At 39.6% G+C, this 16,377-nt stretch overlaps 1 protein-coding gene across 2 annotated transcripts in view; it reads left to right on the forward strand.

Annotated features, from left to right (window-relative positions):
- Positions 1 to 9,167: 9,167 nt before the first annotated feature.
- bcl11ba (BCL11 transcription factor B a) overlaps positions 9,168 to 16,377 on the forward strand; it is a 175,204-nt gene continuing 167,994 nt past the window's right edge. Inside the window, exon 1 of one of the 2 annotated variants that reach the window (XM_072568255.1) lies at positions 9,168 to 9,245. In XM_072568255.1, the coding sequence (XP_072424356.1) occupies positions 9,182 to 9,245 (64 nt within the window). In that variant the 5' untranslated portion in view covers positions 9,168 to 9,181. The remainder of the gene's footprint in view (positions 9,246 to 16,377) is intronic. The other variant, XM_072568257.1, reaches the window with a different exon arrangement.

Consider the following 16,377-nt stretch of genomic DNA (forward strand, 5'->3'; position numbering starts at 1 on the left):
ATTTTTCAGCAGTAATGGATGGGTAGACTGGAATCAAAAGGATTATATCAAGATGAGGTTGGAGGTGACATCTGCCAATTGATTTGGACACAAAATATTCCTTGCATTGTGCATCTGAAGTCAAGGTAGGCAGAGCAAAGGAGAGATCCGAGAGATGGTTATTGACGAAGAATAGCAATTTGGGACATCATTAGGCCAACAGCAACTATAGTAATAAAAACTTGTATTCATATATTGAGGTTCAGTTAGCTCAGTTGGCTATATGGCTAGCTCATGGTTCAGAGTGACACTGACAGTGTTGGTTTGATTTTTATTCCAGCTGAGAGAAATATAGGACCTTCCTCCTTGACTTGCACTTGAGTGGAAGGTAATGGCAAAACACCATTGGCCAAAAGAAATTACTAAGGAAATGACTCAGGATGAAACAACAATTGACATCGAGAAAGGATCTACCTTTAAGTAGAATACACAAATGTGTCATTTGTACAGAACATTTAAATTAGTAAAATGTCGCAAAACATTATCAAATAAAATTTTAAAATGCACCCTCTGATGAACTCTTGGGACAAGTGGCCGAAAAACTAGACTTAAAGGAAATCATAAAGAATAGGTCAATTGACTTCTTGAGCCTCCTCTGCCATTCAATAAGATCATGACTGATCAAATTGTATCCTTGACTCCATTTTCTTGCCTGACCTCCATAACCCTTAATTCCCTGTGCAACAATCTGTCTCATACACCCTTGAATATATTCGATGACCCAACTTCCACTGCTCTTTGGGGAAAAGAATTCCAAAGATTAACTACCCACTGAGAGAAAAACTTCCTCATCATCTCTTTATTAAATGGGAAATCCCTATTTTGAACCTATGAACTCCTAGTTCTAAATCTCCCCAGTGAGAAGCAACATCCTCTCAGCATATATCCGAGAAACCCCCTCAGCATTTCAGTAAGATTACTTCTGATCATTCCTGTTCAACCTTTCCTCGGGAGACAATCCCTTCATCCCAGAAATCAGCCTTCTCCAAACTGCCTCCAATGTGAGTATGTCCCTTCTTCAGTAAGGGGATTGTTCACCTAACTCTATGTGCAGTCTCACCAATGCAGTTGTAGCCACACTTTATACTCCAGTACCACTTGTAATGAATGGGAATGAGATAGAAAGGCAAAGAGTCTTAGGAAGAAAATTCCAAAGCTTTGGGTCTTGGCAGCTGGAAACATGGCTGCCAAATGATGAGGTTATGATGTGAAGGTTCTAGTGTTAGATTTAAATGGACAAAATCAGAAGTCACAGAACACCAGGCTATAGTCTAACAGGTTTATTTCAAATAACAAGCTTTCGGAGCACTGCTCTGATTAAAAAGCAGCTCTCTGAAAGCTTGTGAATTCAAAGGATGAAGTGACAGCCACTGGGGATGTGCAAGAGTCATAAATTGGAAAGGCACAAATATGGTGAAGCATTGTAGGAATGGCTGAAGAGATAGGAATTGATAAGGCAATGGAGGGATTTGAACTCAAAACTTCAATTATTCACGTTAATGAGAAACCACAATGGGTTAAGAGATTAACTCCACTACGAATTCATCAGATGTTGGGCTGTATAGCAGCCTTCACATAAGACCTAAGAATGATAATTGTATATAATTGTATATTTTCCTATCAGAGTTTGTTATAATAAGAATCAATGCCTTAAATTTCAAATAATGCTTCCCATTGCATTTAAAAATTTACTACAATATTGTTATAGAAGCCAAGTATTTAATAAGGGTTCCTGCCAACAGAATGCCTGTATTTTAGATCAGCAAAAGATATTTCTGTGTCCTGGAAATGTATTTTTAAATGTAACCAGAATTAGCTTATATACTTTTGAATCATTTTCACATGTAAACCTGAGAAAATAAATTCATTTCCCACACATTCCGAAAATGAAGCCATTTAGAGAGTCATTTGAGAATGAGCATGTTGAAATGATCAGTAGTTAAACCAAATGGACAGGCAGTTCCAAGTTCAGTCCTGTCCTGTACTGAGTTAGCCGGTGTTAGAAACAATGTAGTTGGTGCACCACAGTTGCTGTCAGTGCCTTAGATGCGTTTTCAGTGGTACATCGATCTGTTGTGCCTCTGCATCATGCTTCCTTAGTACTTTATTTCAGTAATACTTTGTACAATTGCATCTTTGAAACAAGGCAGTGCTTTGTTGTTTTTGTGAGGGTTCTGCTTATTGGTAATGCTCAATGATTAATCTTTTAATGAACTTTTCACACGAAAAGTGTTCCATATCTGTGGACTGTGTGAAATTAGGATAAGTCAAAATTATCTGTTGCATTACCTTCACATCTCACCAGGGAGATCTTGAACACTAGGCTGCCCTCTGCTCTACAGCATGTCTGGTTTTAGCTCAGCTATTGGGACCCACCTGGGAAGGGAACTCAAATGGAAGAAATAGGATGAAAAGACTTAAGGTCCCTTTCCTGAATCTTGTGGGCCGTGTCATTGTGCCTTCGCAACAATGTGAGGGAAGCTTGCTTCACTCCTTAAACAATGTCAGAATAGAAGAGGAAAATTTACAAACCAAACTGAAAGTTAAAAAAAAGACTGTTCTAAAGAACCGTTCTTTGATAGGATCCGTACAGTTTGTCGCAATCCTTGGATAAATAATCGAGCCACATTATCATCAAGGCTCCCTCTTAGCAACCTGCCTGCAGTTTACCTGATGGGAGCTGTCACTATTCACTGTGTATCAAATAAACCTGTTGGACTATAACCTGGTGTTGTGTGATTTTTAACTTTTGTTCACCCCAGTCCAACAATGGCAACCTCCACATCATGGCTACCATTAGCTACGTCTATTGAATAGCTGAGGAGAACACAGCATTTTTGGGTGGGGAGGATCAATAGGAGTAAGGGCTGGGGAAAAATATCAAGAGGGAAGGGCACCTTGGGGAGATGTATCTGGTTTGGAGTTGAGAGCTGGAGGTGTGGCAAAAAGGAACCAAAAGGGGGCACTGTGAACCAACAATTCAATATCATTAACACTAATCTGCCAGAGATGCAGATGCAGTGTCTTCTCTGTTTTGCGTTTGCATGTATAGGAATGAACAGCAGGAAAAGCCTGAAAGATAATTCAAAATATGCAGAACTGTGTTTATTAACTCTCTTTTTGAAGGTGCACCACAGAAGTGGCCCAGTCTCTTCCACTGAGTCACAGTGACCACTTACTATGCCTGAGTTTAGATAGGCAGTGAATGTTGGGTGGTGATTCATACCTTAGAGAGGGGAGGGTCTGTGACATTGAAAACCAATTCTGTCCCCACTGAAGGTCCAAATAAACATACTTGCAGCTCTTGCCACTGGAACATAGCTAGGATCAGATCACCAGGTCACTTTTTTCCTACTCACCCCAAGAGCGCTGAACCTAATTGCAAACCTCTCGTCACTGGCTGCACTACCTGAGGTTAGGGATGATCATTCGTAATTTAAAGGGCTTTATATAATAATACAACAGGAATTAGAGGCATCTCAATTATCCAGTGCAGATCCATTAACATATCCCATTAACATTTTCTTTGGATAGGGCGTGGTAGATGTATGGCTTGTTTTCAGAAGTGAATACACTTAAATTATGACTCCTTCTCTTCCAAGCTCCCTACCATGTAACCCCAAAAAATTACTTGAGTCTGTAAAGGGACTGCCTTGAAGAGGTTAACATTCAGTGACGATTTCAGTATACGGCAAGAATGGAAATTGACAACAGAGGAGTTTCAACACAACTTCTGTACATCACCTGAAATGGTATGGAATTGTTACTGTATAGGCTATTTTGTAGCAATGCCTTGGGATACCGGGCTGCAATTTTCCAATATTTTACATTCTCCGATTAAGAAATGGTCGTTTGTAAAAGTTATCAAGTGCAAAGTATTGTTTTACAAAGAAAAACATATCAGTTAAAAATGCGTTGTCTGAGAAATAATGCAGATGTTCTTACAGCTGGTCGGAGGGGATGAGAGATGAAGAGCAAACTTAAAATCTTTGCTTATTTCTTATATCAATATGCAGGTTCTTGCTTATCATTTAGCAGTTTGATATTGATTTACAATCTTGGAGATTTGTTAGAGCCAATGCTGCCACCTTCCTCATTGTACTTTTGTCATCCCAAGGTTTAACAATTCTGGGATTTTCTTTGTCCTATTCAATGCCAACTTGCCGAAAACCAGCTGCCCAGCTTCCTGTCCTATACCATGACCCCCCCAAGAAGGTCCCCATGCATCTAAATTCTCCACTTTCTTTGTGTATCTGTTCATGAGCTGACTGATGCTTTACTCTTGTAATACCCAGTCAACTGATGTCCCAGTTTGCATACTATGATTCTCAGATTTTGGTCTGTCATCTCTTCTCCTTCGACCGTGCAGGGCATAACTATTCAGCCATTTCTATTTTGCACTTTTGAACTGCCTCTATGAACCACTTTACCTTACTATCCCACCTGATGTCTCTGCACTTATGTTTCCTGGAAAGCTGCCATTTTGATCATACTTTCAGTTCTTTCCCCATTGCAGTACACCACCTTCTCCTTTACAAAGCACCTTGCAACCTTCACAAAAGCACCAAATAAATAATGATAATTTGCATTTGTATAACAACCTTTAACATAATAAAACATTCCAAGCTGCTTCACATATGAGGGAACAGATTGAGCAGTGGTGGAAAATTAGAAGATGTGGATGAAAGCACAGTCAAAAAGGCTTTGAGGAGGCTTTTACATAAGGACACATGAGACTGCCTCAATGTAGCAAAGTTTAAATAAAAAGCTGAGAGAATCTCTGATATAGTTACTGTTTTACGCTCCTGAAGAGGACTAAATTATCTGGACTTTTGCACAGAATTGTTATGCTTCTTTCGTCAATGTGACCACTCTTTGTGAATTGATATTTGAAAGTAAATACTGAAGGCCATTCAAACATTTGATTGGAACTGAATCTAACCTTTCTAACATTTTCACTTTCCATCAGTGATCACAGGATTCTGCGGAAAAGCAGAAACATTTTTTTAATATTACATCTACTTATTCTGGAGATATTGGAACCAATTAGGGTGCTCAAAATGCATGTCCAGGCATAATAGTAGAACAGACCAGGCTATGTGTTTAGGACCTGCTGGTTGAAAAGTAGCTCAGTACCTCACTTACCTGTAGAGACAATGAGGACTGCAGATGCTGGAGATCAGAGTTGATAGTGTGTTGCTGGAAAAGCACAGCAGGTCAGGCAGCATCCGAGGAGCAGGAAAATCAATGTTTTGGGCCGGAGCCCTTCATCATCCCTTCCTGATGAAGGGTTCCGGCCTGAAATGTCAATTTTCTGCTCCTTGGATGATGTCTGACCTGTTGTGCTTTTCCACCTCACTTACCTGTGAATATCTGGGAGGCAGTTAACTATATTACTTTGATTTGCTGGATTTATTAGATTTGATTAGATTAGATTAGATTACGGCACGGTGGCACAGTGGTTAGCACTGCTGCCTCACAGCACCAGAGACCCGGGTTCAATTCCCGCCTCAGGCGACTGACTGTGTGGAGTTTGCACGTTCTCCCCGTGTCTGTGTGGGTTTCCTCCGGGTGCTCCGGTTTCCTCCCACAGTCCAAAGATGTGCAGGTCAGGTGAATTGGCCATGCTAAATTTCCCGTAGTGTTAGGTAAGGGGTAAATGTAGGGGTATGGGTGGGTTACGCTTCGGCGGGTCAGTGTGGACTTGTTGGGCCGAAGGGCCTGTTTCCACACTGTAATGTAATCTAATCTAATCTAAAACCAGTATAATGCATAGAAAGAACTTGTGGCACCAATGTATTCAACAGCAGAAGGTCCATCCACAATGTTTATTTTTATCAAAGAGTTCACTTGAGGTTAATACAAAAAGGCACAATGAATGCATGAGTGCTCCAATGATTTACCAAAGCTGGTGATGCAGTTGGTGGCAATTTCAGTTGATATTTGATGTACAAACTGCAGTGACAAGTCACTGCCATATGTTAGTGACTGTCAGAACACTTTGTGGAGGAGGTCCACTGTCTTAGGTCGTATGGTTGCATTGTTTGGGTGTTGATGGCTTCAGGAAATGAGGGAAAAATTCATTTCTGCAGAGAAGGAAAGTAAAGGAAGAATAAGATTTGGTCTCAATACCTCAAAGGAGAATTTACATTGTGAAGGAATAAGATCTAAAATGAACGGGACTGATACAAGAAATTAACTCCAAAGCTCCTTTTCAGTAAAGCCTACAGCAAGCTGCATTCTTCCAAGGGGCAAAAATGGCCAGGTATAAGATGGTCAACTCCTCTCACAGCAATGTGAAAGTGCTGGTTAAGATTACATACACTGAAAAGCCACTATCCTGGAAATTGTTGTGATGACAGCTAATGCTGTAATACAAAAGCTGTCCAAAAGCGGTCCAAAAATGTGCAAGTTAGGTGAATTGACCGTGTGAAATTGGACATGGTGTTAGCTGCATTAGTCAGAGGGAAATGGGTCTGGGTGGGTTACTCTTTGGAGGGTCAGTGTGGACTTGTTGGGCCAAAGGGCCTGTTTCCACACTGTAGGGAATCTAATCTAATCTAATCTAATCTACAATGCTAGTTCAGGTAAGTAAAATCATAACCTGATAATGGAACATTAGGCTCCAGATCTTATTATCTTACTGGGCACAATAATGTGACCCAACAGACTGGCCAACATGACTGTTTATTAGCTCTATGTTTTCAAGAATAAATAAAAAATAAACATTTCTTGGAAATTGAATGGGCAACCTAATTGTAATGAACAGGCCATCTAGCCAATTAAGGGATAATACTTAGGTTTGGTCTATTATTAATTGAATGACCATTTTCCATGCCTACATTTGAGTTCTGCAAAATCATAAAAATTCATTGTAAATATCTCAACATAACTTAAATAATTAGATTTGTTAGAAGAGATTTGTTGGTATCGGTTATCTCCACTTCCCAGACCCATTCTGAATTGAACACATCTTACACTCTCAGGGATCAAGGCAATTTTACTGTGCCGTATGATGAATAGCCTTGCTTTCTTTCAAAAGTTTGTACTCGAATTAAGTGGAGGTTGAAGTTTTAATTCTCTGGTAGAAATAATAACTAGTTTTCTTTTCAGGATCTTATTTAGCTTTGTGATTTATAGTCTGTGTATAACCACCAAAGTTGCATGTTTTCTGTAATATTAAATGTATGTATATATTTAAAATTTAAATTGCCTCACCTAACCTTTTGCATTAATGAACCTAACTCCTATTCCCCTTTGGTGGGGGAATATTTTCTGAGGAATTTCACCCAGATCCTTACAATATCTGAGAAAATTATAATCAGAATTTAAAAAAAATGTAATTTAGACAATTGGGAAGAAGGTAACACTTCTGTTTGCCTTTCATCCTTTGGCTAAGGGACTAGTTGAATTCTGCAAACCCAAATGATGTGTCCTAGAATCCAACACCCTCTGGCTGAAGTTGAAGGAAATTAGTTTGAGATACATCTGATCCTAATAGCTCCAGGTAAGGTGTTACACTTGTAAAAACACCACAACATTTCCAACGATACTTGCAGAAGCCTCCCCTCCCAGGCTTCATATGACCTTCCACTGCTGTGAAATGTCAAACTAAGTTCTGATTTTGATGCAATGGTTTTGCTGTGTTGGGTCCCATTAATTGTATGAGGACAGTGGAAGAGAACAGCAACAAAACATATTGTGATTATGCACAGAATAATAGGTACCTGGGGGTGAGTTACCAGGCTGTAACCCAATTAAGAGGCTTGGATGACATCATAAATCATTACAATGAAACCTGAGCCAATTGATAAACATGATCAGAACACAGAAATTGAGCTGCAATCTTTTAAACATTTTTCTTTCAATTTATTTAGAAATTATATATATTGCAGGTATGTTCTCCAACATCAGCTGAGTTGCTATAGGCTGATAGTATTCTTCAGTGTGCACTGTTGGACTTTAATGAGCACATGTGACTCCTAGAATGATATTAACAACTCTTTGTGATGTAATTACACCATCATGCGACTGACAGAAGGGTATTGCAAGGTTGCCGATTTAAAGATGGTTGTAATTTTATTTGTTAGAGGCTGTATCATAATTACTTCATTCCTTTACTGCATTGACACAATACAGTAAATTGAAAGATTGTATGGTTTAATTCATCTCACTAATGCTGTATTTATTTTTGTGCTTCACAGGGTCAAGTACTGTTCTGTTGGTGCTGTCTAATGAAAAGGCTATCCTTGATATGTAAGTCTGAAACAGGAGCTGTAGACAAGCTATTCATACCTGGGAGGCATCACTACTAAACCCTAGCCCACCTCCTCTCAACATAGACAATCTGGAGCCACTTTTTTTTTGCCCCTCTATATCTCAGTGGTTCTGAGAGTTTTCTCTTAGTCACTTTTTAAATAATCATGTTAAAGCAGGCAATGTATAAATGTTTGGTATAAAAGTGTCCAAACACAGAGTACAATCATAGGTAACATCACAGTCATGTGCTGAAACTGAGCTCTTACTGAGGAAGACAACCCAGTCATTCTCTCCAAGGAGGGAGAATTTTCCAATGGAAAAGATTGCTCTTAGAGTGAAATTACACTTGAGAGAATTTTTGCATTCTGTGGGGATTGCCATCAGCTTCACATATACAGATGAAAAGCTGGGATAATTTAACTCTTCATGGGAAGCTGCTTTGAAATAGAGAAGCCTGCCCTGTAACATTTCAAGAAGTCAGAACAAAAGTGCAATAGGTTCTAGATGAGAGTGAGAGTTCCTAAGTAAACAGTTTATAGTGGAATTTGCAGGCTGAAAGGTGTTTGATTCATGTGAAGTTCATGTGCAGCTCTGAGACTAGTGAGGGACCCCAGGAACAGGGTATGTTCTGTAAACAAGCACTCAATTCCTTTCTGATGTCACAGATCTAAGCTCCCTTCCCTCCCACTGCAACCGTGATTGATTTTCATGAGTTCACTTCTGTTGGCTTCCAGTCTTCTGATAGGACAATGTCAATTTAACAACTCCTCCCATTCATTTCTCTCTCTCTCTCTCTCTCTCTCTCTCTTTCTTGTTCCTTGTGTTTTGTTCTGTCCTTCCATGCATCTTTTCCTGTCGCCTGACTTTTCCAAGTTGTGTGTGTATGTGTGTGTGTGTTTCTTTACAAAAAAAAATCTTTCTGAAGAAGGAAGCAAAAGGACTGTCAAGTGAGTGAGAAAACTTGTTGTGATGTGTTGGTCAGAATTTTATTTTTTTTAGAAAAGGGATAATACATGACAGTGCTGAAGCTCTGCTACAATTGGAGCTGTAATTAACTGGTGCTGTAAATTCTAAGCTCTACAGGGTAGTTTACATAAGTGTATTGTACCTGACTCCCATGAATGTGCACCATGTAGGCACTTGCCAGTAGCAGCCCCATACCATTTGATTTATTTTGCTAGTAGCCAGATTTGTTGCAAAAATGAAGGCCAGGTGTCTGCCAAAATGTCAATAACAACAAAAAGGGAGACAATTTTTTTGTTAACTAACTGCAGTTTTGAAACGCTGCTGGCAAAATCTGCTGCAAAATGCATTGTGCCCGTGCTGAACTGTAGAGACTAGCTTGTGTGTAAATAATATTTAGTGACTGAACATGCGTGATGGGAAGCAGTGCCAATATCAACCCCAAAATTGCAACAGAAATAAAAAGAGAAAGGCGAAGGAGAAAATTCCGATGCAATGTGCCAAAACTTCCAAAATGAATATTTCTACAATGTATTTACAGCTTTAAAACATTACTCATAGAATTCACATTTAGTACTCAGAGCCAGTTCCAAACTGTCACAAATTAGCCTATGTATTATGCGTGTACAGTACAATGTGTTGTGATTGACTGAGTGACTATGTGCAATATGAGCTGCTTGCCAGCATTTACCTTCTTTTGTTGCAGAAATTGAACTGAAGCATAGAAAAAGAACCTCACATGGACCAAGGGAAAAAAAACTTTTGAGGTTATCAATAGCCACTGGATTTATCTGGAACATGTGGGCATTAGTTTATGTGTTTATTATACTGAAAGAGAGAATATTTCAAAAGGGAGAGCTACTCGTGCAGCCCATTCCCATTTAGAATGAGAGGTGTCTCCTTACATTTTAAAGCAGGAGGAAATGCATTCTATTATACGGGGATTGAGTTCAGCATTAAACTGCAGCTTTGTCACACTGTGGTAAATAAAGAGTGGGTAACTATCATCACCTTTGGGATGACAGCAGAGAAAATGAAGCCTATTTGTAAGGTGTGCAACGGTTTCTCTAATTCCGTTTCAATTGTGAGATTGAGGAATACTCAGCCTTAAGTTTTATTTTGTGCAAGCCATTAAGAGTTTATTTTGCAAGGCCTTATTTGTCATTATCAATTGAACCATCTGATTATAAAATAGCATTCAGATTAAAACCCATGACCATCTGGCAAGTAACCTAGCAAGCATTTGTGACAACAGGTACCACTTTTCTTTCTTCTTCACTCTTAAATAAATGCACAAACCTACACTGAAAATTAGAAACAAATATTTATGTAGAGAGTTAATTTTGTCAATAAATTACTGGAAATAGGTTACAACTTTACAGTCGTTTTGCCTCATAAGTGCAATGTTTCGCCCAATGGTACATATTTTGGGTAAAGCAAATAATTGTGTAATGTATTTTTTTTTGCTTCACTGTCAATCTGCAATATTTGGAAACTAAAAAATAAAATGAATGTCCGTGATAAAGTTTTCAAATATCATAGCCCACCTCCATTCTAAAATTGCTATCAGCTATTTTTCCACTGAACAAACTATGCACAATGTGGTCAGATGCTAGTTGTAGCTACTTCTTGAGTGGAAAACAGAAAATAATTTGGATTGTGCCGCTTTTAAAAGATCACTTCTTTCTAAGAGTGTAACAAATATCCAAATTAGGTTAGCTAGTGCTGGTCCTCAACTGTGAAGATTCCACCGTATTGTGATTAAGTGAATGAGTGTACAATGTAAGCTCTTGCCGCTAAAAGCTCCTGTTCAGTTTTTTTTTCTAAAGCACATTGCATTTACTTAGAGTGATGATTACCAATGTAGTTACAAGTAGCTATTTTGCACCACACAGATTGCTCTGTGTGTCTATTGTCTCTGAATGAATGCCTCACAATATGAGCTCTGGGTTTATGTTTGTGTGTATGTGTGTGTGTGTGTGTGTGCTTACAATTACACTATGCCTCAAATTGATCATGCTACAGGATAGGATGGCAAAAAAGATAATTCGAACAAGCAATAATTTGAGGCAAACAATTTCTGCTTTCATTTTTTTGACCTTCCCAATGAGACACCCCATTGACCAGCTTAGTGGAAAGCTAGCCTCAAGTCAGCTTTACCAGATGAGTTTAAATACAAAATTTGGACTTGGGACTTTCTGACTGTGAACAGGAGCAGCAACAAGAAGGAAGCCCACTCTCCAGCAAAGAAATCAAAGGTTATAAGCATAGGACAAGAAAGTGGAGTTGAGGGTGATTAAATCAGCCATGATCTCATTGAATGGGGCAGTGTATTCGACGGGCAGAATAGCCTACTTCTGCTTCAAATCTTATGGTTTTTATGATCAATTGGGATCCATTCAGTTCCTGTCGACCATGTCATTCATGATCGTGTGGCCCAGCCATTTAATTGGAATGGACTCTACAGCTGGATGCTATTCTGGCGCTGCATCATAAAGGTGTCTGCAGTATGTTCGTGATATCGAACATCACCCTGTAACCAATGTGCCACAGACTCGCTGAGCGGGATTTCTAGTTGGGATTGGGCAGATGTATGACAAAATTTTCAAAGAGAAGGTCAGAAACTGTACGCCTTGATTCAAAACCGTAACCATTCCTATCGCAGCCGCGGGCGGGAACAATTTTTAAAAAGAATGCAGCGATCAAAATGAAAGTTAGTAAAAGTTTGCAGGCTTTCTTTTGTGGCCTGTTTCTCTGCTGATGGCGAATCTTCAAGTGTGAGGCAAGAGAGTGTGTCGGCAGGACGGTGAGGAGGATCATAACTCGACGCTGATCCTCGAAGAGCCATTATTGCCTGTTAACCCTTCGTGGGCTTCTGTGGGTGGCTGATGGCGAACAGTACTCCAGTCTGTCATTGACAGACGGATGATTCAGAGCGTTTCACATATTGCTGCTCACGAAAAATCGGTCAGCAGGGAAAGCCATCCGTCCAGTGTGTGTCGTACAATTAATGCAGGCGCAATATATACTATATGCCAGGAAAATTTGATTGCAAGTAACTGATGCCAATGGTGTGCTGCACATGTCAATCTATGTGTACGTACTTTTATTTGAGTTGAATGCCTGGCAATGCGATTTGTTGCCAGAAGTAACCTCCTTTAATTGGAGAACAGAAACAAACATTCAAGACGCAGCATATGTTAAAAACTCCTGCGTTAAAACATGACGAGGAAATGCTAACATACACAGCTGTTGCCAGTCCTACAGGGCACAGGTTAGACGGAAAGCATCTTAAAATGTGCTTCTATGCCAGTTTTTTTTTCCAATTTAATAAAATAAAGGAAGAGGGAAAGTAAAATATTTTGCATTTAGAAAACTGAAAACCAAGAAAAAAATATCACCAATCAAAAGAAAATACAGATGTAAGGAACTGTTCCCGGAATGGCAATATGCAGATGAGATGTATTCCACTAGGATATGCGTGTGTGAAACTCCACCTCATATTAAACTATCTGTTTCTTAATGGTATGTGGCGAGAGAAGCAAATATACCATAGACTTAATTTATTTTACAACCTTAGTTCTCAAACATCCAACTGTATGCATATTAGATGCTCGCTCGGCAGGGCACAGTTTAGAATTGCAGTGCATTGAATTCCATGTATAATAGAATTTATTACAAATAAAATTATCAGTTGCGGTACAATAATGACTCACAGCACATTAAAGGATTTTTTAAAATCACGTAGATGAAAATAGTATTGCAAGTGCGGTGCATGGTAGAAATAGTTGAAAATTCCTCGATTCTTACCTAGAGATAATGATTATCCTTGATATTATTAGTTTATTTCTTTTCTTATCCATAAGAATGTTCTGACATATCCACAAATAAAGAGTTTACGCTCCTGAATATTCCCCTGCTGCAGGAGGAGGCATGAAACATATTGTGTTTCTCTCGTTTTATTTATGCACGTTGATTTATTCATTATTATTGGAAAGATTGGAAGATGGAAGGTGCAATTTGACTGCCCAGGACGGTTCACGTTGGGACATCAGGGATTAAAAACTTCCAGGGATATGTTCAGAAAGTGGGTCTGCTTGCCTGGTCTCTGCACATGGAGCCATGCACCTTGAGGTCAGCTCGGCCGTCGTATCTGGGGTTAACCTGCTCTCTGAGATTCTTTCTATATTTCTTCCTTCCCTCCTTCAGTCCATGATTCTCCCGAATCAGCCTCCCCAAGGGTTACAAACTTTGCAGAAATAGTAAACTGGAGGCGCCAGTTTATACCCCCCTCCCCATCCCCTGAACAACATTAGTAAATCAGTTCCAAGTCAGAGTAGGTGGTGGGATAGGGGAAAACTATTAGCCCTGGTTTCCTGTTTCAATCTTGGACAAGCTTGGGTGACAGGGTCTGCAGAATCTGAAGGAGGAAAATCCTACTAACCCTTCTCTGCCTGCCACCCCCACTGTCAAAGCAGAGTCCCTCACTGGCTTGTGATAAAATGATATTGACGGATCAGGGGGCGAGGTGCTGTGAAGAAAGAGTGAAAAAAAGAGATAGTCTTTCAAACATGTTGACTGGCGAAGCAATGGAATTAGCAGACACCGACCTTTGTGTGCTATATAAATACCTTTCAAATAAATTGTTTTTTTTTTCCTTTGCAAATTAGCTGCTGCCAGCCACAACATAGAAAGTTAAATGATATCAGTGCAAATGTCTGCTCTGTGTATGAGCTTGGCGAACGGAAGCCCCCTATTTAAAATCAATCCAATTCATTTAGTCAGAAAGATGATTGGAAAATGTTACTGTGAGTGGCTATTAGCAGTTTAGCACTGCTCAATTTAGTCCGCGTCTGTTAGTTTTTGATTTGTGAGAGGGAGATTATACTTATCTAATAAACTAACAAATATGCTCTAGTGTTAATCATTCATTCCTACCTTCAATAACGAACTGCAGTAAGACTGCATCTCCCGCTCTATAAACATGAGTGGTGTGTATGCCCCTTACTGTGTTGTTAAATAATTTCTGCTATAGAGATTCAAACTCCTTCCGCAAAAATAAAATCTGAAGTTTTATTGTGTTCTGCTAGCGTTGCGATGGTTTTAATGCCCTCCAGCTTAATAACAAAACAGAATTTAGCCTTTAAAAAAATGCCCGTTTCTATTTAAGCACCAAAAGGGACTGTCTTACACAATGCCACAGTGGGATTGTAGCTGAAGATGTCACTAATCAATATTGAGGTGTGGCTTTGTACAGACGAGGTATCTGTGTTTAATTAGCAGTCAGTGGTTTAGTTTTTTTCCCGCTTCTGATCATACAAGGCCAGCGGTGGAGGAGACTATCAAATCTTACATATTATGCCAAAAGCATCATTTCCACCCCCTAACCTTTCCCCATCATAATTAATAACGTGTGTGGTGTATGACTGAATATATAATCGTATTAACCCGTGCACTGGAGGCAGCTCAGTCATTGCTCTCATTCTTCTGGATCGAAAATAAAACTCTTCAGAAAAGATGCAGGCGAACATTTGAGGATTGAGTCTCGCTGCTCTACACCTTCCGTTCACCCCCCCAGTCCCCACCTCCCCCCGCGACCCTTTGCCTTAATGTTTGCGCGTTATTTTGAATTTGCTACAAAGCGGATGCTTCCATCCAATTTGAGCGCTTTGTAGCCGGTTTACTGACAGAATCCTTGCAAACGCACTTTAAAAAAAATAATTGCAAAGGGGATTCGGACGCGCAGCAGCGAGTGGCCAGTGCGCTGTGCCTGGATGTGAATGAAAGCTGCTCCAATACCAGTAGCAGATCCGAGTTGCGGAGGGAGCTGGATGAATCGGTACATTCCCTCTCCACCTCCTCCCACCACACACCCCCCCCCCCCAGCCCACCCCAGCTTCAAAAAGAATCACTAAAATACATCAAACGTTTGAATAAGCAGTTGTTGCCAACTCTGTAGTTCTCGGATTAGCCGTGTGTATGCATTGTGCGTGAGTCACTATCTGTACAATGCGCTCGCTTGCCAGTTGCAATGCAATGCATTTCCTTGAGAGAGAAAAAAAACGATTGCAAACATAGCAGTAAGTAGCTTTCAGCAGTCCCGCTCTACTCCGGTTTAACAGACGTGCGCGTATGAGCATAATTGCAGATGAATGAATCCCTTCCAGCCCTCCCGCCCTACCCCTCCTCCCCTCTTAAACAGTTGAGCTCCTATTTTTAAAATACAATCCCTTGAAACGAAAAAAAAACCATACACTCCACTCGGAAAGTTCATTATTTTAACATATATGTATATATAATAAAGGGCTGCGAGAAAGTGTCAGTTAGGGGGAGTCCGGCTTAACTTTCAAATCGCAGTCTTAGAAAGTTTGGGGGAAATGAGATATTTTTACTTGCCGATTAAAAAAAAAGTGCTGTCACTGTAGACTTAAAGTTAAGGATAGTGAGAGGGATGGGGAGAGTAAAGAGTTTTTCATAAAAAAAGGTGCTTTCCAGAAGAACGATGCTTCAATTTTAAAGGAAAATAGGCAAATTGCTGAAAAGTTTTACCTATGGATTAAAGCCTCTGCTATGAAAAATGAAATATACATGCAACTTGGAAAAGACAACGATCGAAGTTTTTTTCTAGAGATTATTTTTAATGAAGAGGAAAGCAAATTGATAAATACAATGAAAACTTTTGTTGGGGATTTTTTAAAGTGCAATTTGGAGAAGACAATTACTTTTTTAGATATTATTGTGTTTATTTATACCATGCAGGCAACTTGCAGAGTGCAGTGAAAACTTTTTAGGGACAAAATAATCTTCGTGCAACTTGCAAAAAACAACACAAAGATTGCTTTTAGGGATTGATGTTTCTATTTACACGTGCAACTTGCAGAGAGCAAAAAAAAATGTTGTTTTTAAAGTGTGTGCAATGCATTTACTGCACGATGTGGAGTAAATTGAAGAAAAGTGGGTTGTGTGTGGGATAAGGTGTGTGTGAGGACAGGGGTTCGTACAAGCAGACGTGTATGTGAGATGTCTGTGTGTGAGATGCGAGTTGTGTAGGGTGGTATGTCTGTGTAAGCAGAGGTGTATGTATGAGGCGGTTTGTGAGAGGTCTGTGTGAAGAGG

Source organism: Chiloscyllium punctatum, chromosome 4 (genome assembly GCF_047496795.1).
Source record: "Chiloscyllium punctatum isolate Juve2018m chromosome 4, sChiPun1.3, whole genome shotgun sequence".
Taxonomy (NCBI): Eukaryota; Metazoa; Chordata; class Chondrichthyes; order Orectolobiformes; family Hemiscylliidae; genus Chiloscyllium; species Chiloscyllium punctatum.